Source organism: Somniosus microcephalus, unplaced genomic scaffold (genome assembly GCF_052327205.1).
Source record: "Somniosus microcephalus isolate GS21.2 unplaced genomic scaffold, FLI_Smic_1.0 unresolved_chr4, whole genome shotgun sequence".
Taxonomy (NCBI): domain Eukaryota; kingdom Metazoa; phylum Chordata; class Chondrichthyes; order Squaliformes; family Somniosidae; genus Somniosus; species Somniosus microcephalus.
In genome coordinates this window covers 56631505-56656666 of record NW_028225182.1, presented here as the reverse complement: position 1 = coordinate 56656666, position 25162 = coordinate 56631505, and the positions used below count along the sequence as shown (strand labels likewise).

Here is a 25162-nt window from a genome sequence, read left to right as displayed (position 1 = left end):
TTAGTGCAAGGGGGTTGGAGTATAAGTGTAAGGAAGTCTTGGTCAGGATCGGTGGGTGAGAGTGAAGTGATGCAATGCTGGAGGAGCATGGGCTCTAAGTCCTGGAATTCCCTCCCTAAACCTTTCCGCCATCTTTCGGGATGAGACGTTAAACCGAGGCCCCATCTGCCCTCTCAGGTGGACGTAAAAGATCCCACATAGGGAACACAGGAACAGGAGAAGCCCATTCAGCCCCTCGAGCCTGTTCCACCAGTCAATGAGATCATGGCTGATCTGCGACCTAACTCCATATACCTGCCTTTGGCATCAATTGCCATTTGCGGAAGAGAGTTCCAGACTTCTACCACCCTTTGTGTGTAGAAGTGTTTCCTAATTTCACTCCTGAAAGGTCTGGCTCTAATTTTTAGACTCTGCCCCCTAGTCCTAGACTCCCCAACCAGCGGGAATAGTTTCCCTCTCTCTACCCAATCTGTTCCCCTTAATATCCTGAAAACTTCAATCAGATCACCCCTTAATCTTCTAAATTCTAGGGATTACAACCCTCGTTTGTGTAATCTCTCCTCGTGATTTAACCCTTGGAGTCCGGGTATCATTCTGGTAAACCTACGCTGCACTCCCTCCAAGGCCAATATATCCTTCCTAGGGTGTGGGGCCCAGAACTGCTCCCAGTGCTCCAGGTGTGGTCTAACCAAATGTTGGTGTTCAGAGAGACTTGGGTGTCCTCGTGCAGGAATCACAGAGAGTTAGCGTGCAGGTACAGCAAGCAATAAGGAAGGCAAAGGGGTTGGAGTATAAGAGTAAGGAAGTCTTGCTGCAATTGTACAGGGCCTTGGTGAGACCACACCTGGAGTAGTGGGCACAGTTCTGGTCTCCTTACCGAAGGAAGGATATACTTGCCTTGGAGGCGGTGCAACGAAGGTTCACTAGATTGATTCCTGGGATGAGAGGGCTGTCCTATGAGGAGAGATTGTGTAGAATGGGCCGATACTCTCTGGAGTTTAGAAGAATGAGAGGTGATCTCATTGAAACATACAAGATTCTGAGGGGATTGACAGGGTCGACGCTGAGAGGTTGTTTCCCCCTGGCTGGAGTGTCTAGAACCAGGGGTCACAGTCTCAGGATAAGGGGTCAGCCATTGAAGACTGAGTTGAGGAGGAATTTCTTCACTCAGAGGGCGGTGAATCTTTGGAATTCTCTGCCCCAGAGGGCTGTGGAGGCTCAGTCATTGAGTATATTCAAGGCTGAGATCGCTAGATTTTTGGACTCTAGGGGAATCGAGGGATATGGCGATCGAGCGGGAAAGTGGAGTTGAGTTCGAAGATCAGCCATGATCTTATTGAATGTTGGAGCAGGCTCGAGGGGCCGAATGGCCGACTCCTGATCCTAATTCTTATGTTCTAACCAGGGCTTTGTATAGTTGCAGCATAACTTCTACGAGGTGCAAGGTTATCCACTTTGGTGTCAAAAACAGGAAGGCAGATTATTATCTGAACGGCAATAGATTGGGAAAAGGGGAAGTGCAACGAGACCTGGGTGTCCTTGTGCACCAGTCGCTGAAGGTAAGCATGCAGGTGCAGCAGGCGGTTAAGAAGGCAAATGGTATGTTGGCCTTAATAGCGAGAGGATTCGAGTACAGGAACAAGGATGTCTTGCTGCAGTTGTACAGGGCCTTGGTGAGACCACACCTTGAGTATTGTGTGCAGTTTTGGTCGCCTTATCTGAGGAAGGATGTTCTTGCCATGGAGGGAGTTCAGCGAAGATTCACCAGACTGATACCTGGGATGGCAGGAATGACGTATGAGGAGAGATTGGGTTGATTAGGCTTATATTTGCTGGAGTTTAGAAGAATGAGAGGAGATCTCATTGAAACTTATAAAATTCTAACAGGACTAGACAGACTAGATGCAGGAAGGATGTTCCCGATGGCGGGGGAGTCCAGAACCAGGGGTCACAGTCTAAGGATAAGGGGTAAGCCATTTAGGACTGAGATGAGGAGGAATTTCTTCACCCAGAGAGTGGTGAACCTGTAGAATTCTCTACCACAGAAGGCAGTAGAGGCTAATTCATTAAATATATTCAGGAAGGAGTTAGATATATTTCTTAAGGCTAAAGGGGTAGTGTCCGCGTATCAATAACACACGGACTGCAGGAGAACGGTAATAACAGGTGTTTACTGAACAGAGGGTATGCTGGAACTGAAAGTACAGAAGCCTGCTACGGCTTTATATACAGGTGTGGTCACTGCCAGTACTACAGTATAAAAGCAGTTCTCTCTTAAAGGTACATACACAACAAACGGTATCAAGGGATATGGGGAGAAAGCAGGGACCGGGTACTGAATTTGGATGATCAGCCATGATCTCATTAAATGGCGGAGCAGGCTCGAGGGGCCGAATGGCCGACTCCTGCTCCTATCTTCTATGTTTCTATGTTTCTACCCTCTTGTATTCTAGTCCTCGAGATATAAAAGCCGGCAATCCAAGGCCACTATTGGAAGAAGAGCAGGGGGGGAGTTCGCCCCAGTGTCCTGGGGCCAATGTTTATCCTTTTAACCAACATCACTAAAACAGATGATCTGGTCATTTATCACATTGCTGTTTGTGGGAGCTTGCTGTGCGCAAATTGTCTGCCGCATTTTCCACATTACAACAGTGACCACACTTCAAAAGTCCTTCAGTGGCTGTAAAGCGCTTCGGGACGTGCTGAGGTGGTGACAGGCGCTGGAGAAATGCAAGTCTTTGTTGATAGACAAGGGGGCTGGCCAAGGGAGAGGGGGTGGGACCGCTCTGATGGACAGGGAGCTGGTCCAATAAGAACAGGCAGTAGGGGGCGGGATTACATCTGATAGGCAGGCGGCTGGTCCAATGATAATATGGAGCGTCAGCCATGAGGGGTGGGTTTGCCTTTGATGGGCAGCGAGCCCGTCCAATGGGAATCTGCCGTATTGCGGAGGCGGGATGTACATATTTGATAGACAGGGTGATTGTCCAATGGGAGGGTTCCGTTTCAGAGGGCGGGGCTCGTATATTTGACAGACAGGGATATTGTCGAATGGGAGGGCGCCGTGTCTTGGGGCGGGGGCTGGAATATTTGACAGACAAGGGGGTTGCCCAATGGGAGGGTGTGGTGTCAGGAAGGCGGGACAGGTATATTTGACAGACGGGGGGATAGTCCAATGGGATGGCGTGGTGTCAGGGGGCGGGAGCTGGAATATTTGACAGACAGGGGGAGGATCCAATGGGAGGGCGCGATGTTGGGAGGTGGGACGGCTATATTTGATGGACAGGAGATTGTCCAATGGGAGGGCACGGTGTCAGGGGGTGGGAGCTGGAATATTTGACAGACAGGGGGATTGCCCAATGGGAGGGCGCGGTGTCAGGGGGCGGGACGGGTATATTTGACAGATGGGGGGGTTCCCCAATGGGAGGGCGCGGTGTCAGGGGGGCGGGAGCTGGAATATTTGACAGACAGGGGGAGGAGCCAATGGGAGGGCACGGTGTCAGGGGGCGGGAGCTGGAATATTTGACAGACAGGGGGATTGCCCAATGGGAGGGCGTGGTGTCAGGGGGCGGGACGGGTATATTTGACAGATGGGGGGTTCCCCAATGGGAGGGCGCGGTGTCAGGGGGGCGGGAGCTGGAATATTTGACAGACAGGGGGAGGAGCCAATGGGAGGGCGCGGTGTCAGGGGGCGGGAGCTGGAATATTTGACAGACAGGGGGATTGCCCAATGGGAGGGCGCGGTGTCAGGGGGCGGGACGGGTTTATTTCACAGACAGGGGGATGGTCCAATGGGAGGGCTCGGTATCAGGGGGCGGGAGCTGGAATATTTGACAGACAGGGGGATGATCCAATGGGAGGGCGCAGTGTTGGGAGGCGGGAGCTGGAATATTTGACAGACAGGGGGATGGTCCAATGGGAGGGTGCGGTGTCAGGGGGCGGGACGGGTATATTTGACAGACAGGGGGATTGCCCAATGGGAAGCGCGGTGTCAGGGGGGCGGGACGGGTATATTTGACAGACAGGGGGATTGCCCAGTGGGAGGGCGTGGTGTCAGGGGGCGGGACGGGACGGGTATATTTGACAGACAGGGGGGTTGCCCAATGGGAGGGCGTGGTGTCAGGGGGCGGGACGGGTATATTTGACAGACAGGGGGATTGCCCAATGGGAGGGCGTGGTGTCAGGGGGCGGGACGGGTATATTTGACAGACAGAGGGAAGGCCCAATGGGAGGGCGCGGTGTCAGGCGGCGGGAGCTGGAACATTTGAGACAGGGAGATTGCCCAATGGGAGGGCGCGGTGTCGGGGGGCGGGACGGTTTTATTTGACAGACAGGGGGATTGCCCAATGGGAGGGCGCGGTGTCGGGGGGCGATTGACGGGTATATTTGACAGACAGGGTGTTGATCCAATGGGAGGGCGCGGTGTCGGGGGGCGGGAGCTGGAATATTTGACAGACAGGGGGATTGCCCAATGGGAGGGCGCGGTGTGAGGGGGCGGGAGCTGGAATATTTGACAGACAGGGAGATGGCCCAATGGGAGGGCGCGGTGTCAGGGGGCGGGAGCTGGAATATTTGACAGACGGGGCGATGGCCCAATGGGAGGGCGCGGTGTCGGGGGGCGGGGTTACAGGACGGTACACGCGGGGGTTCCGGTTCCGGCGGCGGGCAGTCGGTTTGAGCAGCGAGCGAGCGGGCGCCATGGTGGCCAAGCAGCGGATCCGGATGGCGAACGAGAAACACAGCAAGAACATCACCCAGCGGGGCAACGTGGCGCGGAGCACCGTGAGTAACCGGGCGGGCGGCGGGCGGCGGGGGAACCGGTGGGCGGGCCGTCAAACTCACCCTGTTTACGTGGCGGACTCCCAGCGTCGGGCGTGTGGCGTCATGACGCAGCTGGCTGATTGACGGGCGCACCGGCCAATGGGAGGGGAGGCTCAATGATGCCGATTGGCCGGCGCGCCCGTCAGTCACAGTTCCAGCCAATGAGGAGGGAGGGGCGGGGCTTCGTCGGAAGGGCGGGACTTACTGCCAGTGCCACCTCAGCATAGGACAGAGTCTGGGGATCACTGCACAGAGTCTGGGGATCACTGCACCCCTGGCTCACACTGCACAGAGTCTGGGGATCACTGCACCCCCCTGGCTCACACTGCACAGAGTCTGGGGATCACTGGCTCACACTGCACCGAGTCTGGGGATCACTGCACCCCCTGGCTCACACTGCACAGAGTCTGGGGATCACTGCACCCCCCCGGCTCACACTGCACAGAGTCTGGGGATCACTGCACCCCCTGGCTCACACTGCACAGAGTCTGGGGATCACTGCACCCCCCTGGCTCACACTGCACAGAGTCTGGGGATCACTGCACCCCCCTGGCTCACACTGCACAGAGTCTGGGGATCACTGCACCCCCCTGGCTCACACTGCACAGAGTCTGGGGATCACTGCACCCCCCTAGCGCTCACTGCACAGAGTCTGGGGATCACTGCACCCCCCTGGCTCACACTGCACAGAGTCTGGGGATCACTGCACCCCTGGCTCACACTGCACAGAGTCTGGGGATCACTGGCTCACACTGCACTGAGTCTGGGGATCACTGCACCCCCTGGCTCACACTGCACAGAGTCTGGGGATCACTGCACCCCCCCTGGCTCTCACTGCACAGAGTCTGGGGATCACTGCACCCCCTGGCTTACACTGCACAGAGTCTGGGGATCACTGCACCCGCTGGCTCACACTGCACAGAGTCTGGGGATCACTGCACCCTCTGGCTCACACTGCACAGAGTCTGGGGATCACTGCACAGAGTCTGGGGATCACTGCACCCCCCCTGGCTCACACTCCACAGAGTCTGGGGATCACTGCACCCCTGGCTCACACTGCAGAGAGTCTGGGGATCACTGGCTCACACTGCACAGAGTCTGGGGATCACTGCACCCCCTGGCTCACACTGCACAGAGTCTGGGGATCACTGCACCCCCCTGGCTCACACTGCACAGAGTCTGGGGATCACTGCACCCCCCTGGCTCACACTGCACAGAGTCTGGGGATCACTGGCTCACACTGCACAGAGTCTGGGGATCACTGGCTCACACTGCACAGAGTCTGGGGACCACTGGCTCACACTGCACAGAGTCTGGGGATCACTGGCTCACACTGCACAGAGTCTGGGGATCACTGCACCCCCTGGCTCACACTGCACCGAGCCTGGGGATCACTGGCTCACACTGCACAGAGTCTGGGGATCACTGCACCCCATGGCTCACACTGCACAGAGTCTCGGGATCACTGCACCCCTGGCTCACACTGCACAGAGTCTGGGGATCACTGCACCCCCCTGGCTCACACTGCACAGAGTCTGGGGATCACTGGCTCACACTGCACAGAGTCTGGGGATCACTGGCTCACACTGCACAGAGTCTGGGGACCACTGGCTCACACTGCACAGAGTCTGGGGATCACTTGCTCACACTGCACAGAGTCTGGGGATCACTTGCTCACACTGCACAGAGTCTGGGGATCACTGGCTCACACTGCACAGAGTCTGGGGATCACTGCACCCCCTGGCTCACACTGCACAGAGTCTGGGGATCACTGGCGCACACTGCACCGAGTCTGGGGATCACTGCACCCCCTGGCTCACACTGCACAGAGTCTGGGGATCACTGCACCCCCTGGCTCACACTGCACAGAGTCTGGGGATCACTGCACCCCCTGGCTCACACTGCACAGAGTCTGGGGATCACTGCACCCCCTGGCGCACACTGCACAGAGTCTGGGGATCACTGGCGCACACTGCACCGAGTCTGGGGATCACTGCACCCCCTGGTGCACACTGCACCGAGTCTGGGGATCACTGCACCCCCTGGCTCACACTGCACAGAGTCTGGGGATCACTGCACCCCCTGGCTCACACTGCACAGAGTCTGGGGATCACTGCACCCCCTGGCTCACACTGCACAGAGTCTGGGGATCACTGCACCCCCTGGCTCACACTGCACAGAGTCTGGGGATCACTGCACCCCCTGGCGCACACTGCACAGAGTCTGGGGATCACTGGCGCACACTGCACCGAGTCTGGGGATCACTGCACCCCCTGGTGCACACTGCACCGAGTCTGGGGATCACTGCACCCCCTGGCTCACACTGCACAGAGTCTGGGGATCACTGCACCCCCTGGCTCACACTGCACAGAGTCTGGGGATCACTGCACCCCCTGGCGCACACTGCACAGAGTCTGGGGATCACTGGCGCACACTGCACCGAGTCTGGGGATCACTGCACCCCCTGGTGCACACTGCACCGAGTCTGGGGATCACTGCACCCCCTGGCTCACACTGCACAGAGTCTGGGGATCACTGCACCCCCTGGCTCACGCTGCACAGAGTCTGGGGATCACTGCACCCCTGGCGCACACTGCACAGAAAGCTTACACTCCATATACAAACTACATTCCAAGGACGCAGCACAAACTCCACACAAAGCCAGGACTTCCATTTCTCCAGCGCCTTTCACCACCTCAGAACGTCGCAAAGCGCTTTACAGCCAATGAAGTACTTTTGAATGTGGTCACTGTTGCAATGTAGGAAACACGGCAGCCAATTTACACACAGCAACCTCCCACAAACAGCAATGCAGTGCAGCCCCTCCGACAGTGCGGCGCTCCCTCAGTAATGCCCCTCCGACAGTGCGGCGCTCCCTCAGTAATGCCCCTCCGACAGTGCGGCACTCCCTCAGTACTGTCCCTCCGATAGTGCGGTGCTCACTCAGTACTGCCCCTCCGACAGTGCAGCGCTCCCTCAGTACTGTCCCTCCGACAGTGCGGCGCTCCCTCAGTACTGCCCCTCCGACAGTGCGGCGCTCCCTCAGTACTGCCCCTCCGACAGTGCGGCGCTCCCTCAGTACTGCCCCTCCGACAGTGCGGCGCTCCCTCAGTACTGCCCCTCCGACAGTGCGGCGCTCCCTCAGTACTGCCCCTCCGACAGTGCGGCGTTCCCTCAGTACTGCCCCTCCGACAGTGCGGCGCTCCCTCAGTACTGCCCCTCCGACAGTGCGGCGCTCCCTCAGTACTGCCCCTCCGACAGTGCGGCGCTCCCTCAGTACTGCCCCTCCGACAGTGCGGCGCTCCCTCAGTACTGTCCCTCCGACAGTGCGGCGCTCCCTCAGTACTGTCCCTCCGACAGTGCGGCGCTCCCTCAGTACCGCCCCTCCGACAGTGCGGCGCTCCCTCAGTACCGCCCCTCCGACAGTGCGGCGCTCCCTCAGTACTGCCCCTCCGACAGTGCAACACTCCCTCAGTACTGCCCCTCCGACAGTGCGGCGCTCCCTCAGTACTGCCCCTCCGACAGTGCGGCGTTCCCTCAGTACTGCCCCTCCGACAGTGCGGCGCTCCCTCAGTACTGCCCCTCCGACAGTGCGGCGCTCCCTCAGTACTGCCCCTCCGACAGTGCGGCGCTCCCTCAGTACTGCCCCTCCGACAGTGCGGCGCTCCCTCAGTACTGCCCCTCCGACAGTACAGCGCTCCCTCAGTACCGCTCCTCCGACAGTGTGGCGCTCCCTCAGTACTGCCCCTCCGACAGTACAGCGCTCCCTCAGTACCGCTCCTCCGACAGTGCGGCGCTCCCTCAGTACTGCCCCTCCGACAGTGCGGTGCTCACTCAGTACTGCCCCTCCGACAGTGCGGTGCTCACTCAGTACTGCACTGCGCGTGTCGGACTAGATTTTTATGCTGATGTCCCTGGAGTGGGGCTTGAATCCACACCCATCTGAGTCGGGGACCTGTCTATGAAATATGACCCCATTGAGTAACGGCTGACACTGTCAAGGGATATGGAGCAGTGGCAGGAAATGGAGTTGAGGTGCCAGAAATACGTGATCTGATAGAACGGCCTCGCCCAGTTTCTCAACATCAAGACGTTAAACTGAGGCCCCGTCTGCCCTCTCAGGTGGACGTAAAAGATCCCATGGCCACTATTTCTAAGAGGAGCAGGTGTCCTGGGGCCAATATTTATCCCTCAACCAACATCACTAAAAAACAGATGATCTGGTCATTATTACATTGCTGTTTGTGGGATCTTGCTGTGTGTAAATTGGCTGCTGCGTTTCCCACATTACAACAGTGACCTCACTTCAGAATGGTATGATCTGGTGGCCATTACGGAAACATGGCTGCAAGATGATCATGACCGGGAACTAAACATCCAGGGGTATTTGACAATTAGGAAGGACAGACAGGAAGGAAAGGGAGGTGGGGTTGCTATGTTAATCAAGGATGGAATCACTGCAATAGTCAGAAATGATATTGGGTCAAAGGATCAGGATAGTGAAACAGTTTGGGTGGAGATAAGGAATAATAAGGGGAAGAAGTCACTAGTGGGCGTAGTCTATGTTGCAACTCTGTTGGTCGGAGTATAAATCAGGAAATAGTTGGGGCTTGTAATAAGGGAACAGCTATAATCATGGGGGATTTTAACTTTCATACTGACTGGACTAATCAAATTGGGCATGGCAGCCTTGAGGAAGAGTTCATTGAGTGTATTAGGGACGGGTTCCTTGAGTAGTATGTAACTGAACCAACCAGGGGGCAGGCAATCTTAGATCTGGTCCTGTGTAATGAGACAGGATTAATAAAAAATGTCCTAGTAAAGGATCCCCTTGGAATGAGTGACCATAATATGGTTGAATTCCAAATTCAGTTGGAGGGTGAGAGTTGGATCTCAAACCAGCGTACTAAGCTTAAATAAAGGAGCCTATGAAGGTATGAGAGTAGAATTGACTAAAGTGGACTGGGAAAACAGATTAAAGTGTAAGACGGTACAAGAGCAGTGGTCTACATTCAAGGAGATATTTCACATCTTTCAAGATAAATATATTCCGCTGAGGAAAAAGGGGAGTAAAAGAAAAGACAGCCATCCGTGGCTTAGTAAAGTAATAAAGGGTAGTATCCGACTGAAAACAAGGGCATATAAAGTAGCCAAATCTAGTGGGAGGATAGAAGATTGGGAAGCATTTAAAAGCCAGCAAACAATAACTAAAAGATTAATTAAGAAAGGGAAGATAGATTATGAAAGTAAACTAGCAAAAAATATAAAAACCGATAGCAAGAGTTTCTACAGCTATATAAAAAGAAAAAGGGTGGCTAAAGTGAACGTTGGTCCCTTAGAGGATGGGGCCGGGAAACTAGTGGTGGGGAACATGGAGATGGCAAAGACGCTGAACAAATATTTTGTATCAGTCTTTACAGTAGAGGACACTAAAAATATCCCAACACTGGACAAACAGGGGGCAATGGGGGGGGGAGGAGCTAAACACAATTAAAATCACTAAGGAGATGGTACTCAGTAAAATAATGGGACTTAAGGCAGATAAATGCCCCGGACCTGATGGCCTACATCCTAGGGTCTTGAGAGAAGTGGCGGTAGGGATTGTGGATGCATTGGTGATCATTTTCCAGAACTCCCTGGACTCAGGAAAGGTCCCGGCAGATTGGAAAACTGCTAATGTAACACACTTATTTAAAAAGGGCAGTAGACAGAAGGCTGGAAACTATAGACCGGTTCGCCTAACATCTGTGGTTGGCAAAATGTTGGAGTCCATTATTAAAGAAACAGTAACAGAGCATTTGGATAAACATAATTTAATAGGACAGAGTCAGCATGGTTTTATGAAGGGGAAGTCATGTTTGACAAATTTGCTCGAATTCTTTGAGGATGTAACATACAGGGTGGATAAAGGGGAACCAGTGGATGTAGTGTATTTGGACTTCCAAAAGGCATTTGACAAGGTTCCACACAAAAGATTACTGATCAAGATAAAAAATCACGGGATTGGGGGTAATATACTGGCATGGGTGGAAGATTGGCTATCTAACAGAAAACAAAGAGTTGGGATAAATGGTTTGTTCTCGGGCTGGCAATCAGTGACTAGTGGTGTTCTGCAGGGGTCAGTGCTGGGACCCCAATTCTTTACAATCTATATTAACGATTTGGAGGAGGGGACCAAGTGTAACAGATCCAAGTTTGCCGACGATACAAAGATGGGAGGGAAAGCAGTGAGTGAGGAGGACATAAAAAACCTGCAAAAGGACATAGACAGGCTAAGTGAGTGGGCAGAGATTTGGCAGATGGAATATAATGTTGGAAAGTGTGAGGTTATGCACTTTGGCAGAAAAAATCAAAGAGCAAGTTATTATCTAAATGGAGAGAAACTGCAAAGTGCTACAGTACAAAGGGATCTGGGGGTCCTGGTGCATGAAACACAGAAGGTTAGTATGCAGGTACAGCAGGTGATCAGGAAGGCCAATGGAATCTTGGCTTTTATTGCAAGGAGGATGGAGTATAAAAACAGGGAAGTCTTGCTTCAGTTATACAGGGTACTGGTGAGGCCACACCTGGAATACTGCGTGCAGTTTTGGTTTCCATATTTAAGAAAAGATATACTTGCTCTCGAGGCAGTTCAGAGAAGGTTCACTCGGTTGATTCCAGCGATGAGGGGGTTGACGTATGAGGAAAGGTTGAGTAGGTTGGGACTCTACTCATTGGAGTTCAGAAGAATGAGAGGCGATCTTATCGAAACATATAAGATTGTGAGGGGGCTTGATCGGGTGGATGCGGGGAGGATGTTTCCACTGATGGGTGAGACTAGAACTAGGGGGCATAATCTTAGAATAAGGGGCTGCCCTTTCAAAACTGAGATGAGGAGAAACTTCTTCACTCAGAGGGTAGTAAACCTATGTAATTTGCTACCCCAGAGAGCTGTGGAAGCTGCAACATTAAATACATTTAAAACGGAGATAGACAGTTCCCTAGCAGATAAGGGAATTAGGGGTTACAGGGAGAGGGCAGGGAAGTGGACGTGAGTCTAGATTCGGATCAGCCATGATCCTATTGAATGGCGGAGCAGGCCCGAGGGGCTGTATGGCCTACTCCTGCTCCGACTTATGTTCTTATGTTCATTGGCTGTAAAGCGCTCTGGGACGTCCTGAGGTGGGGAAAGGCGAGTTCTATCTTTCTAAAATGTGGGGGGCTCTGGTGCGTAACTAACCTGTTGCCCCCCACGCCCCGGGGCCCTTGCATCCTCTGCGAGCTGTGTCTTGGCCCGCGGAGCTGACCACGGTGGCTCGGCTAAGCTCTGGCACTTGTTGTTCTCTAGAATCTGGAACGGGGACGGAGGGGCTTCATTCCCGATAAGGTAGAGGTCACTTGGAACAGCCTTGGATTGCTGCCGGCTGGAGTGGAGAATTACTGGTCGGCGTAGGATTGAGTTGCTTTGTTTGATGTGGGGTGGGGTGTGCAGAATGCCTGGTGGCCAGTTAGCACTGGGAAAGGTGCGGGGTCTGTGTGTGAGTGTGCGGGGTCTGTGTGTGAGTGTGCGGGGTCTGTGTGTGAGTGTGCGGGGTCTGTGTGTGAGTGTGCGGGGTCTGTGTGTGAGCGTGCGGGGTCTGTGTGTGAGTGTGCGGGGTCTGTGTGTGAGTGTGCGGGGTCTGTGTGTGAGTGCGCGGGGTCTGTGTGTGAGTGCGCGGGGTCTGTGTGTGAGCGCGCGGGGTCTGTGTGTGAGCGCGCGGGGTCTGTGTGTGAGCGTGCGGGGTCTGTGTGTGAGCGCGCGGGGTCTGTGTGTGAGTGTGCGGGGTCTGTGTGTGAGTGTGCGGGGTCTGTGTGTGAGCGTGCGGGGTCTGTGTGTGAGCGCGCGGGGTCTGTGTGAGTGTGCGGGGTCTGTGTGTGAGCGTGCGGGGTCTGTGTGTGAGCGTGCGGGGTCTGTGTGTGAGCGTGCGGGGTCTGTGTGTGAGCGTGCGGGGTCTGTGTGTGAGTGTGCGGGGTCTGTGTGTGAGTGTGCGGGGTCTGTGTGTGAGTGTGCGGGGTCTGTGTGTGAGTGCGCGGGGTCTGTGTGTGAGTGTGCGGGGTCTGTGTGTGAGTGCGCGGGGTCTGTGTGTGAGTGTGCGGGGTCTGTGTGTGAGTGTGCGGGGTCTGTGTGTGAGTGTGCGGGGTCTGTGTGTGAGTGTGCGGGGTCTGTGTGTGAGTGTGCGGGGTCTGTGTGTGAGTGTGCGGGGTCTGTGTGTGAGTGTGCGGGGTCTGTGTGTGAGTGTGCGGGGTCTGTGTGTGAGTGTGCGGGGTCTGTGTGTGAGTGTGCGGGGTCTGTGTGTGAGTGCGCGGGGTCTGTGTGTGAGTGTGCGGGGTCTGTGTGTGAGTGTGCGGGGTCTGTGTGTGAGTGTGCGGGGTCTGTGTGTGAGTGTGCGGGGTCTGTGTGTGAGTGTGCGGGGTCTGTGTGTGAGTGTGCGGGGTCTGTGTGTGAGCGTGCGGGGTCTGTGTGTGAGCGTGCGGGGTCTGTGTGTGAGCGCGCGGGGTCTGTGTGTGAGCGCGCGGGGTCTGTGTGTGAGTGCGCGGGGTCTGTGTGTGAGCGCGCGGGGTCTGTGTGTGAGCGCGCGGGGTCTGTGTGTGAGTGCGCGGGGTCTGTGTGTGAGTGTGCGGGGTCTGTGTGTGAGTGCGCGGGGTCTGTGTGTGAGCGCGCGGGGTCTGTGTGTGAGCGCGCGGGGTCTGTGTGTGAGCGTGCGGGGTCTGTGTGTGAGTGTGCGGGGTCTGTGTGTGAGTGTGCGGGGTCTGTGTGTGAGTGTGCGGGGTCTGTGTGTGAGTGTGCGGGGTCTGTGTGTGAGTGTGCGGGGTCTGTGTGTGAGTGTGCGGGGTCTGTGTGTGAGTGTGCGGGGTCTGTGTGTGAGTGTGCGGGGTCTGTGTGTGAGCGTGCGGGGTCTGTGTGTGAGCGTGCGGGGTCTGTGTGTGAGTGTGCGGGGTCTGTGTGTGAGTGTGCGGGGTCTGTGTGTGAGTGTGCGGGGTCTGTGTGTGAGCGTGCGGGGTCTGTGTGTGAGTGCGCGGGGTCTGTGTGTGAGCGTGCGGGGTCTGTGTGTGAGCGTGCGGGGTCTGTGTGTGAGTGTGCGGGGTCTGTGTGTGAGTGTGCGGGGTCTGTGTGTGAGTGTGCGGGGTCTGTGTGTGAGCGTGCGGGGTCTGTGTGTGAGCGTGCGGGGTCTGTGTGTGAGTGTGCGGGGTCTGTGTGTGAGTGTGCGGGGTCTGTGTGTGAGTGTGCGGGGTCTGTGTGTGAGCGCGCGGGGTCTGTGTGTGAGTGTGCGGGGTCTGTGTGTGAGTGTGCGGGGTCTGTGTGTGAGCGTGCGGGGTCTGTGTGTGAGTGTGCGGGGTCTGTGTGTGAGTGTGCGGGGTCTGTGTGTGAGTGTGCGGGGTCTGTGTGTGAGTGTGCGGGGTCTGTGTGTGAGTGCGCGGGGTCTGTGTGAGTGTGCGGGGTCTGTGTGTGAGCGTGCGGGGTCTGTGTGTGAGTGTGCGGGGTCTGTGTGTGAGTGTGCGGGGTCTGTGTGTGAGTGTGCGGGGTCTGTGTGTGTGAGTGCGGGGTCTGTGTGTGAGCGTGCGGGGTCTGTGTGTGAGCGTGCGGGGTCTGTGTGTGAGTGTGCGGGGTCTGTGTGTGAGTGTGCGGGGTCTGTGTGTGAGCGTGCGGGGTCTGTGTGTGAGTGTGCGGGGTCTGTGTGTGAGCGTGCGGGGTCTGTGTGTGAGTGTGCGGGGTCTGTGTGTGAGTGTGCGGGGTCTGTGTGTGTGAGTGCGGGGTCTGTGTGTGAGTGTGCGGGGTCTGTGTGTGAGTGTGCGGGGTCTGTGTGTGAGTGCGCGGGGTCTGTGTGTGAGTGCGCGGGGTCTGTGTGTGAGTGTGCGGGGTCTGTGTGTGAGTGTGCGGGGTCTGTGTGTGAGTGCGCGGGGTCTGTGTGTGAGTGCGCGGGGTCTGTGTGTGAGTGTGCGGGGTCTGTGTGTGAGCGTGCGGGGTCTGTGTGTGAGTGTGCGGGGTCTGTGTGTGAGTGTGCGGGGTCTGTGTGTGAGTGTGCGGGGTCTGTGTGTGAGTGTGCGGGGTCTGTGTGTGAGCGTGCGGGGTCTGTGTGTGAGTGCGCGGGGTCTGTGTGTGAGCGTGCGGGGTCTGTGTGTGAGCGTGCGGGGTCTGTGTGTGAGCGCGCGGGGTCTGTGTGTGAGTGTGCGGGGTCTGTGTGTGAGTGTGCGGGGTCTGTGTGTGAGCGCGCGGGGTCTGTGTGTGAGCGCGCGGGGTCTGTGTGAGCGAGCGCGCGGGGTCTGTGTGTGAGTGCGCGGGGTCTGTGTGTGAGTGCGCGGGGTCTGTGTGTGAGTGTGCGGGGTCTGTGTGTGAGTGTGCGGGGTCTGTGTGTGAGTGTGCGGGGTCTGTGTGTGAGTGTGCGGGGTCTGTGTGTGAGTGTGCGGGGTCTGTGTGTGAGTGCGCGGGGTCTGTGTGTGAGTGCGCGGGGTCTGTGTGTGAGTGTGCGGGGTCTGTGTGTGAGTGTGCGGGGTCTGTGTGTGAGTGTGCGGGGTCTGTGTGTGAGTGTGCGGGGTCTGTGTGTGAGTGTGCGGGGTCTGTGTGTGAGTGTGCGGGGTCTGTGTGTGAGTGTGCGGGGTCTGTGTGTGAGTGTGCGGGGTCTGTGTGTGAGTGTGCGGGGTCTGTGTGTGAGTGTGCGGGGTCTGTGTGTGAGCGTGCGGGGTCTGTGTGTGAGTGTGCGGGGTCTGTGTGTGAGTGTGCGGGGTCTGTGTGTGAGCGTGCGGGGTCTGTGTGTGAGCGTGCGGGGTCTGTGTGTGAGCGTGCGGGGTCTGTGTGTGAGCGTGCGGGGTCTGTGTGTGAGCGCGCGGGGTCTGTGTGTGAGTGTGCGGGGTCTGTGTGTGAGTGTGCGGGGTCTGTGTGTGAGCGTGCGGGGTCTGTGTGTGAGCGCGCGGGGTCTGTGTGTGAGCGCGCGGGGTCTGTGTGTGAGTGTGCGGGGTCTGTGTGTGAGCGTGCGGGGTCTGTGTGTGAGCGTGCGGGGTCTGTGTGTGAGCGCGCGGGGTCTGTGTGTGAGTGTGCGGGGTCTGTGTGTGAGCGCGCGGGGTCTGTGTGTGAGCGCGCGGGGTCTGTGTGTGAGTGTGCGGGGTCTGTGTGTGAGCGTGCGGGGTCTGTGTGTGAGCGTGCGGGGTCTGTGTGTGAGCGTGCGGGGTCTGTGTGTGAGCGCGCGGGGTCTGTGTGTGAGCGCGCGGGGTCTGTGTGTGAGTGTGCGGGGTCTGTGTGTGAGTGTGCGGGGTCTGTGTGTGAGCGTGCGGGGTCTGTGTGTGAGCGTGCGGGGTCTGTGTGTGAGAGTGCGGGGTCTGTGTGTGAGCGTGCGGGGTCTGTGTGTGAGCGTGCGGGGTCTGTGTGTGAGCGTGCGGGGTCTGTGTGTGAGCGTGCGGGGTCTGTGTGTGAGCGTGCGGGGTCTGTGTGTGAGTGTGCGGGGTCTGTGTGTGAGCGTGCGGGGTCTGTGTGTGAGCGTGCGGGGTCTGTGTGTGAGCGTGCGGGGTCTGTGTGTGAGCGCGCGGGGTCTGTGTGTGAGTGTGCGGGGTCTGTGTGTGAGTGTGCGGGGTCTGTGTGTGAGCGCGCGGGGTCTGTGTGTGAGCGCGCGGGGTCTGTGTGTGAGTGTGCGGGGTCTGTGTGTGAGCGCGCGGGGTCTGTGTGTGAGCGCGCGGGGTCTGTGTGTGAGTGTGCGGGGTCTGTGTGTGAGTGTGCGGGGTCTGTGTGTGAGTGCGCGGGGTCTGTGTGTGAGTGCGCGGGGTCTGTGTGTGAGTGCGCGGGGTCTGTGTGTGAGTGCGCGGGGTCTGTGTGTGAGCGCGCGGGGTCTGTGTGTGAGCGCGCGGGGTCTGTGTGTGAGCGCGCGGGGTCTGTGTGTGAGCGCGCGGGGTCTGTGTGTGAGCGTGCGGGGTCTGTGTGTGAGCGCGCGGGGTCTGTGTGTGAGCGCGCGGGGTCTGTGTGTGAGCGCGCGGGGTCTGTGTGTGAGCGCGCGGGGTCTGTGTGTGAGCGCGCGGGGTCTGTGTGTGAGCGCGCGGGGTCTGTGTGTGAGCGCGCGGGGTCTGTGTGTGAGCGCGCGGGGTCTGTGTGTGAGCGCGCGGGGTCTGTGTGTGAGCGCGCGGGGTCTGTGTGTGAGCGCGCGGGGTCTGTGTGTGAGCGCGCGGGGTCTGTGTGTGAGCGCGCGGGGTCTGTGTGTGAGCGCGCGGGGTCTGTGTGTGAGCGCGCGGGGTCTGTGTGTGAGCGCGCGGGGTCTGTGTGTGAGCGCGCGGGGTCTGTGTGTGAGCGCGCGGGGTCTGTGTGTGAGCGCGCGGGGTCTGTGTGTGAGCGCGCGGGGTCTGTGTGTGAGCGCGCGGGGTCTGTGTGTGAGCGCGCGGGGTCTGTGTGTGAGCGCGCGGGGTCTGTGTGTGAGCGCGCGGGGTCTGTGTGTGAGCGCGCGGGGTCTGTGTGTGAGCGCGCGGGGTCTGTGTGTGAGCGCGCGGGGTCTGTGTGTGAGCGCGCGGGGTCTGTGTGTGAGCGCGCGGGGTCTGTGTGTGAGCGCGCGGGGTCTGTGTGTGAGCGCGCGGGGTCTGTGTGTGAGCGCGCGGGGTCTGTGTGTGAGCGCGCGGGGTCTGTGTGTGAGCGCGCGGGGTCTGTGTGTGAGCGCGCGGGGTCTGTGTGTGAGCGCGCGGGGTCTGTGTGTGAGCGCGCGGGGTCTGTGTGTGAGCGCGCGGGGTCTGTGTGTGAGCGCGCGGGGTCTGTGTGTGAGCGCGCGGGGTCTGTGTGTGAGCGCGCGGGGTCTGTGTGTGAGCGCGCGGGGTCTGTGTGTGAGCGCGCGGGGTCTGTGTGTGAGCGCGCGGGGTCTGTGTGTGAGCGCGCGGGGTCTGTGTGTGAGCGCGCGGGGTCTGTGTGTGAGCGCGCGGGGTCTGTGTGTGAGCGCGCGGGGTCTGTGTGTGAGCGCGCGGGGTCTGTGTGTGAGCGCGCGGGGTCTGTGTGAGCGCGGGGTCTGCGCGCGCGCGCGCGGGGTCTGCGAGCGCGGGGTCTGCGTGCGCGAGCGCGGGGTCTGTGTGTGTAGCGCTAATTTGAACTGGGTAGAAGAGACTATTGACACTCCCCGTTGTTTTGCAGAGGCCCCTCCAGGAGGAGAGAGCACCCGTGGCACCCTGGTTGTTGGCGCTGTTCGTGTTCGTGGTATGTGGATCAGGTGAGACCCACTGTCTGGCAGCACTTCACTCAGGAGAGAAATGTGTGATTTTTTTTTTAAATTCTGTTTTAAGATGTTTTAAAAGAATGCCCCGGATTTACAGAACAACAGCACAGGAGTCGGCTGATCATCCAAATTCAGTACCCTGTCCCTGCCTTCTCCCCATATCACTTGATCCCTTTAGCCTTAAGAAATATATCCAACTCCTTCTTGAATATATTTAATGAACTGGCCTCCACTGCCTTCTGTGGTAGAGAATTCCACAGGTTCACCACTCTCTGGGTGAAGAAATTCCTCCTCATCTCTGTCCTAAATGGCTTACCCCTTATCCTTAGACTGTGACCCCTGGTTCTGGACTCCCCCACCATCGGGAACATCCTTCCTGCATCTAGTCTGTCTAGTCCTGTTAGAATTTTATAAGTTTCAATGAGATCCCCTCTCATTCTTCTAAACTCCAGCGAGTATAAGCCCAATCGACCCAATCTCTCCTCATACGTCATTCCTGCCATCCCAGGTATCAGTCTGGTGAATCTTCGCTGCACTCCCTCCATGGCAAGAACATCCTTCCTCAGATAAGGCGACCAAAACTGCACACAATACTCCAGGTGTGGTCTCACCAAGGCCCTGTACAACTGCAGCAAGACATCCTTGTTCCTGTACTCGAATCCTCTCGCTATGAAGGCCAACATACCATTTATCCAATTTCCTTTTGAAAGTTCTATCAATTAACAATGACATTTTAATAAGTCATAAGACCTGCTGTGTATAGATCAGTCTGACACTGGGGCAAAACCCCCCTCCACCATTCAGCAATGCTTGTTTTTTTTTTTATTCGTTCCTGGGATGTGGGTGTCGCTGGCAAGGTTTATTTATTGCCCATCCCTAGTTGCCCTTGAGAAGGTGGTGGTGAGCCGCCGCCTTGAACCGCTGCAGTCCGTGTGGTGAAGGTGCTCCCACAGTGCTGTTAGGGAGGGAGTTCCAGGATTTTGACCCAGCGACAATGAAGGATCGACGATATTTTTCCAAGTCAGGATGGTGTGTGACTTGGAGAGGAACTTGGAGGTGGTGGTGTTCCCATGCGTCTGCTGCCCTTGTCCTTCTAGGTGGTGGAGGTCGCGGGTTTGGGAGGTGCTGCCGAAGAAGTACGTCAACGAAGAAAGTGACGTCATTGACCAAGATCTCTCCGCTTCCTCTGCCTGCCCCACCCCCGGTACCCTTGGGTGAAACCTGGTATCGGACCCCCCTAACCCTGACGCTCGCATTTGCAGCTGGGCTTTTCAAATTCAGTGCTGATTGTGGGCAGTTCTTTCTGCAAGGGACATCTTGCCCCCCCACCCCCCCCCCCCTGCCCTAGAACCAGATTGAAACGGGCTCAGATTCTTCAGTGCGATCTGGGGGAGGGAAGGGGGGGTGTGGGGTATCTGACCCGTCGGAGGTGTAGGAGAGCCCAGGTCCCTGAGGTGAAAGGGTGAAGTGTACAAAGTGCGGGGGGGGGGGGGTGGTGGTTAAGCCGTCCGGCGCTGGTCCCGACGTTCCTTGAGCAGCTGCCGGGCGGATGATTCTGCATTCCGCCTGTGCGCGAGGAAGATGCAGGGAGCGCGAGACTGCGCTCGAAGCACTTCTGGCAAGTTGACTCTGCTAATTTTCGTTTGTTTATATCTTTCCTCTTGCAGCGATTTTCCAGATTATTCAGAGTATCCGGATGGGAGCTTGAAGCGTGGTCCGGACTGCACCAATGGTTTTCCCCGCAGCAGTGGTTCTGTTTTTTTTCTCCGACCAATTCCTGATCATTATTATATATTTTTTTTCGGGGGACTGCACAACGAAACCTCTTGTCTTACGAAGTTATCGACACCGAAATTCCAGAACCCGCCATCAGTATTTTTCCCAGCAATAAGCAAAAAAGGACGGGTGCCCCTTGTGGACGGCGATATATAAATAGATATATTATATAAATTATAGAGAACGAAAGCAACATTGATTCCTCCGGCCGCCTCGCTGAAGGCAGGTACCCAGCGGCACGCATTCCAGCCGGTCGGTCAGCTTCCGGTTTTCCCGACCGCTTATCCCTGCCTCCGTAAGCGCACAGCCTCCCTGACCAGTGCTGAACGAGCACTGCGCGCGCACACACGCACACGCCCGCCCGCGCGGGGGAGCCCTGATGATGCGGGTGGTGTTTTTTTTCTCGGACTTTGCCTCTTTTTTGTAAGGTGCCCTGGGTCGCTGTTGGACTCTGCCCCTGTACTGTAACCCTCGCACGGGCTGTTCACCGCTCCGACCCCTTGCCAACCGACCTTTTGACACTTTTTTAAACGTCGTCCATTAGTGGAGACAAGTGCGACTGACTTTGAAGGAATGAGAATCGCGCCTTTTTTATAACCCAAACCTTCCAGGTGCGATCAGGTTATTCACGCACTCACTCCTGTTGGAACGGGGGTGAATGACAAGTTGTTTCCCCCCCCCCCCCCCCACACACACACTTGTCTGTAACTTTAAGAGAAATTGGGAACAAGGTACAATATAAAACTGCATGCTGCCTTTTATATAAACAAAATGATGATCCTGTCGATCAGTCGACCCTTTCTGACCCCTGCGGTTTGCTATCCTGGCCTAGCGCTCTGATGTCAGCCTGCTCGCACTGCCCCTCCAGGCTGGACCATCACTGACCTCCCAATGTTGGACCCCAGTCTCGGGGGACAGTGCATGCTGCTGGTTCCTTTATAGATTCATGATTTTTATGGAGGATTTTTTTGCATTCTTGAGCTGAGGGGGCGCTTCGGGAAGCTCCCGAGGTCGTGCAAGGCGCGATATAAATGCAAGTTTGATTTTTTTGTTCTTTCCTCGCCCCTGCCCCAACTGCAGCAGACCCTGCCCTCCCCGTGGCATGCCGCTCAAATGCGATGTGTTGAGTGAGCCGCCCACCTGGGAGGAGCCCAATCCCTGGGCGACACGCCTCCGTTTCCGTGGTGGGTGACGGTACCATGCTGACGAGTTCAGCCCGGGTCTAGTCGCCCCTCCCATCACCACCAGTCCTCGTACTGCAGTCATTCCAGGCCCGGCACGGACCAGTTGTGTTGCCCATGTTCGTCTTGTCCTGCGCAGTGTGTGTCGTTAAACCACCGGGTGCCCCTAACTGGCCATCTCACTGAGGCCGCACAACAGGAAATGGGACATCACTACACTGGTCTGTAGCATGCTTTTTTGCATGTTCTTGGGGCCAGTGTGAAGGAAGCTTTACTCTGTATCTAACCCGTGCTGTACCTGCCCTGGGAGTGTTTGATGGGACAGTGTAGAGGGAGCTTTACTCTGTATCTAACCCGTGCTGTACCTGCCCTGGGAGTGTTTGATGGGACAGTGTAGAGGGAGCTTTACTCTGTATCTAACCCCTGCTGTACCTGCCCTGGGAGTGTTTGATGGTTCATTACAAGCCAAATTTTTGTTATATATAAAAGAAAGTCATTGAAATGAGTAGTTGAAGATTGATATCTTTAAACTATTGGTACTGGAGAGTGGAAACCTGTGCATTCCAGGCACTGATTCAAACACTCCCAGTTCAGGTATACCAGAGCCTAATGCAGCGTAACTCTCTCTGTCCTAACCTAACAATGTGCCTCCACCCCAAATACCCACGAGCGCCCCTTCCTGCACCTGTGTGGCATTGCGCTCTCTTCCACACCAACCATCCCGTGTGTTTAATTAGGACCGGTGTGGTGCTGTGCGCTAATTTACCCCCCCAATACATTTGATTCTGATATGACAGTGGCCCCTCGGAGAATGAGGAGACATCAATACCGTCAGTCTGGGCTGGATGGGCACCCGGGTGAGGTGAAAGATCCTTGTCAAACCAAGAGAGGCCAGTGACTGACCCACTGCGCCACCCCAGTCCTGTCCTCCCCCTTGGTGAGAGATTACAGTTTCAGCACGCCCTGCCGTGCTCACGTCCCCGGCGTGGGGGGGGGGGGGGGGATTTGGTTGTCCTGTCGAATAAAGCCCCAAGTCCAGCCCAGACTGATATTTTTAAGGCTTCAAAGTCCTGCGGGTCTTTGGTCGTGTTGCGGTCTGTCGCCGAGGAACTGCAGTCTGTTACGACATTGGGATCCCCCCAGGTCGGTCTGCTGGACTGCGAAGAGCAATCCCTGAGAACGGACGGCTGCCCTTGAAATGCTTCGCCCGAATGCCAGTCCCAGCAAGACTCCCGAAGTTTGTGAAATTGTGATTATCCAGCAGCGAATCAGGGTCACACACTGAAGTGTCGCAATTTCCCTGCGCCCCCGGCTGTACCTTCGGTCCCTGGGTTGGGGGTTGTGTGTGTCCCTGGTTGTTCCTTCGGTCCCTGGGTTGGGGGGTGTGTGCGCCCCCCCCGGCTGTACCTTCGGTCCCTGGGTTGGGGGGTGTGTGCGCCCCTGGCTGTACCTTCGGTCCCTGGGTTGGGGGGTGTGTGTGTCCCTGGCTGTACCTTCGGTCCCTGGGTTGGGGGGTGTGTGCGCCCCTGGCTGTACCTTCGGTCCCTGGGTTGGGGGGTGTGTGCCCCCTGGCTGTACCTTCGGTCCCTGGGTTGGGGGGTGCGCCCCTGGCTGTACCTTCGGTCCCTGGGTTGGGGGGTGTGTGTCCCTGGCTGTACCTTCGGTCCCTGGGTTGGGGGGTGTGTGCCCCCTGGCTGTACCTTCGGTCCCTGGGTTGGGGGGTGCGCCCCTGGCTGTACCTTCGGTCCCTGGGTTGGGGGTGTGTGTCCCTGGCTGTACCTTCGGTCCCTGGGTTGGGGGTGTGTGTCCCTGGCTGTACCTTCGGTCCCTGGGTTGGGGGGGGTGTGTCCCTGGCTGTACCTTCGGTCCCTGGGTTGGGGGGTGTGTGTCCCTGGCTGTACCTTCGGTCCCTGGGTTGGGGGGTGTGTGTCCCTGGCTGTACCTTCGGTCCCTGGGTTGGGGGGGTGTGTCCCTGGCTGTACCTTCGGTCCCTGGGTTGGGGGGGGTGTGTCCCCGGCTGTACCTTCGGTCCCTGGGTTGGGGGGTGTGTGTCCCTGGCTGTACCTTCGGTCCCTGGGTTGGGGGTGTGTGTCCCTGGCTGTACCTTCGGTCCCTGGGTTGGGGGGTGTGTGTGTCCCTGGCTGTACCTTCGGTCCCTGGGTTGGGGGTGTGTGTGTCCCTGGCTGTACCTTCGGTCCCTGGGTTGGGGTGTGTGTGTCCCCGGCTGTACCTTCGGTCCCTGGGTTGGGGGGTGTGTGTCCCTGGCTGTACCTTCGGTCCCTGGGTTGGGGGGTGTGTGTCCCTGGCTGTACCTTCGGTCCCTGGGTTGGGGGGTGTGTGTCCCTGGCTGTACCTTCGGTCCCTGGGTTGGGGGGTGTGTGTCCCTGGCTGTACCTTCGGTCCCTGGGTTGGGGGGTGTGTGTCCCTGGCTGTACCTTCGGTCCCTGGGTTGGGGGGTGTGTGTCCCTGGCTGTACCTTCGGTCCCTGGGTTGGGGGGTGTGTGTCCCTGGCTGTACCTTCGGTCCCTGGGTTGGGGGGTGTGTGTCCCCGGCTGTACCTTCGGTCCCTGGGTTGGGGGGTGTGTGTCCCTGGCTGTACCTTCGGTCCCTGGGTTGGGGGGTGTGTGTCCCCGGCTGTACCTTCGGTCCCTGGGTTGGGGGGTGTGTGTCCCTGGCTGTACCTTCGGTCCCTGGGTTGGGGTGTGTGTCCCCGGCTGTACCTTCGGTCCCTGGGTTGGGGTGTGTGTCCCTGGCTGTACCTTCGGTCCCTGGGTTGGGGTGTGTGTGTCCCTGGCTGTACCTTCGGTCCCTGGGTTGGGGTGTGTGTCCCTGGCTGTACCTTCGGTCCCTGGGTTGGGGTGTGTGCCCCCCGGCTGTACCTTCGGTCCCTGGGTTGGGGGGTGTGTGTCCCTGGCTGTACCTTCGGTCCCTGGGTTGGGGGGTGTGCGTCCCTGGCTGTACCTTCGGTCCCTGGGTTGGGGGGGGTGTGTCCCTGGCTGTACCTTCGGTCCCTGGGTTGGGGTGTGTGTGTCCCTGGCTGTACCTTCGGTCCCTGGGTTGGGGTGTGTGTCCCTGGCTGTACCTTCGGTCCCTGGGTTGGGGTGTGTGTCCCTGGCTGTACCTTCGGTCCCTGGGTTGGGGTGTGTGCCCCCCGGCTGTACCTTCGGTCCCTGGGTTGGGGTGTGTGTGTCCCTGGCTGTACCTTCGGTCCCTGGGTTGGGGGGTGTGTGTCCCTGGCTGTACCTTCGGTCCCTGGGTTGGGGTGTGTGTCCCCGGCTGTACCTTCGGTCCCTGGGTTGGGGTGTGTGTCCCTGGCTGTACCTTCGGTCCCTGGGTTGGGGGGTGTGTGTCCCTGGCTGTACCTTCGGTCCCTGGGTTGGGGTGTGTGCCCCCCGGCTGTACCTTCGGTCCCTGGGTTGGGGTGTGTGTGTCCCTGGCTGTACCTTCGGTCCCTGGGTTGGGGGGTGTGTCCCTGGCTGTACCTTCGGTCCCTGGGTTGGGGGGTGTGTACCCCTGGCTGTACCTTCGGTCCCTGGGTTGGGGGGTGTGTGTACCCCTGGCTGTACCTTCGGTCCCTGGGTTGGGGGGTGTGTGTCCCCGGCTGTACCTTCGGTCCCTGGGTTGGGGGGTGTGTGTACCTCTGGCTGTACCTTCGGTCCCTGGGTTGGGGGGTGTGTGTCCCTGGCTGTACCTTCGGTCCCTGGGTTGGGGTGTGTGTCCCCGGCTGTACCTTCGGTCCCTGGGTTGGGGGGTGTGTGTACCCCTGGCTGTACCTTCGGTCCCTGGGTTGGGGGGTGTGTGTCCCTGGCTGTACCTTCGGTCCCTGGGTTGGGGTGTGTGTCCCTGGCTGTACCTTCGGTCCCTGGGTTGGGGTGTGTACCCCTGGCTGTACCTTCGGTCCCTGGGTTGGGGGGGGTGTGTACCCCTGGCTGTACCTTCGGTCCCTGGGTTGGGGGGTGTGTGTCCCTGGCTGTACCTTCGGTCCCTGAGTTGGGGTGTGTGTCCCTGGCTGTACCTTCGGTCCCTGGGTTGGGGTGTGTGTCCCTGGCTGTACCTTCGGTCCCTGGGTTGGGGTGTGTGTACCCCTGGCTGTACCTTCGGTCCCTGGGTTGGGGGGTGTGTGTCCCTGGCTGTACCTTCGGTCCCTGGGTTGGGGTGTGTGTGCCCCCTGGCTGTACCTTCGGTCCCTGGGTT

General features: G+C 58.0%; 1 protein-coding gene across 1 annotated transcript; it reads left to right on the top strand.

The window, feature by feature from the left end:
* Positions 1 to 4645: 4645 nt before the first annotated feature.
* Positions 4646 to 21951, top strand: LOC147091134 (stress-associated endoplasmic reticulum protein 2). The gene is made up of 3 exons (XM_085977602.1): positions 4646 to 4782; positions 17930 to 18005; positions 19679 to 21951. The coding sequence occupies exons 1-3, from the start codon at positions 4699 to 4701 to the stop codon at positions 19717 to 19719; spliced, it is 201 nt and encodes a 66-aa protein (XP_085833728.1). The 5' UTR covers positions 4646 to 4698; the 3' UTR covers positions 19720 to 21951.
* Positions 21952 to 25162: the final 3211 nt, after the last annotated feature.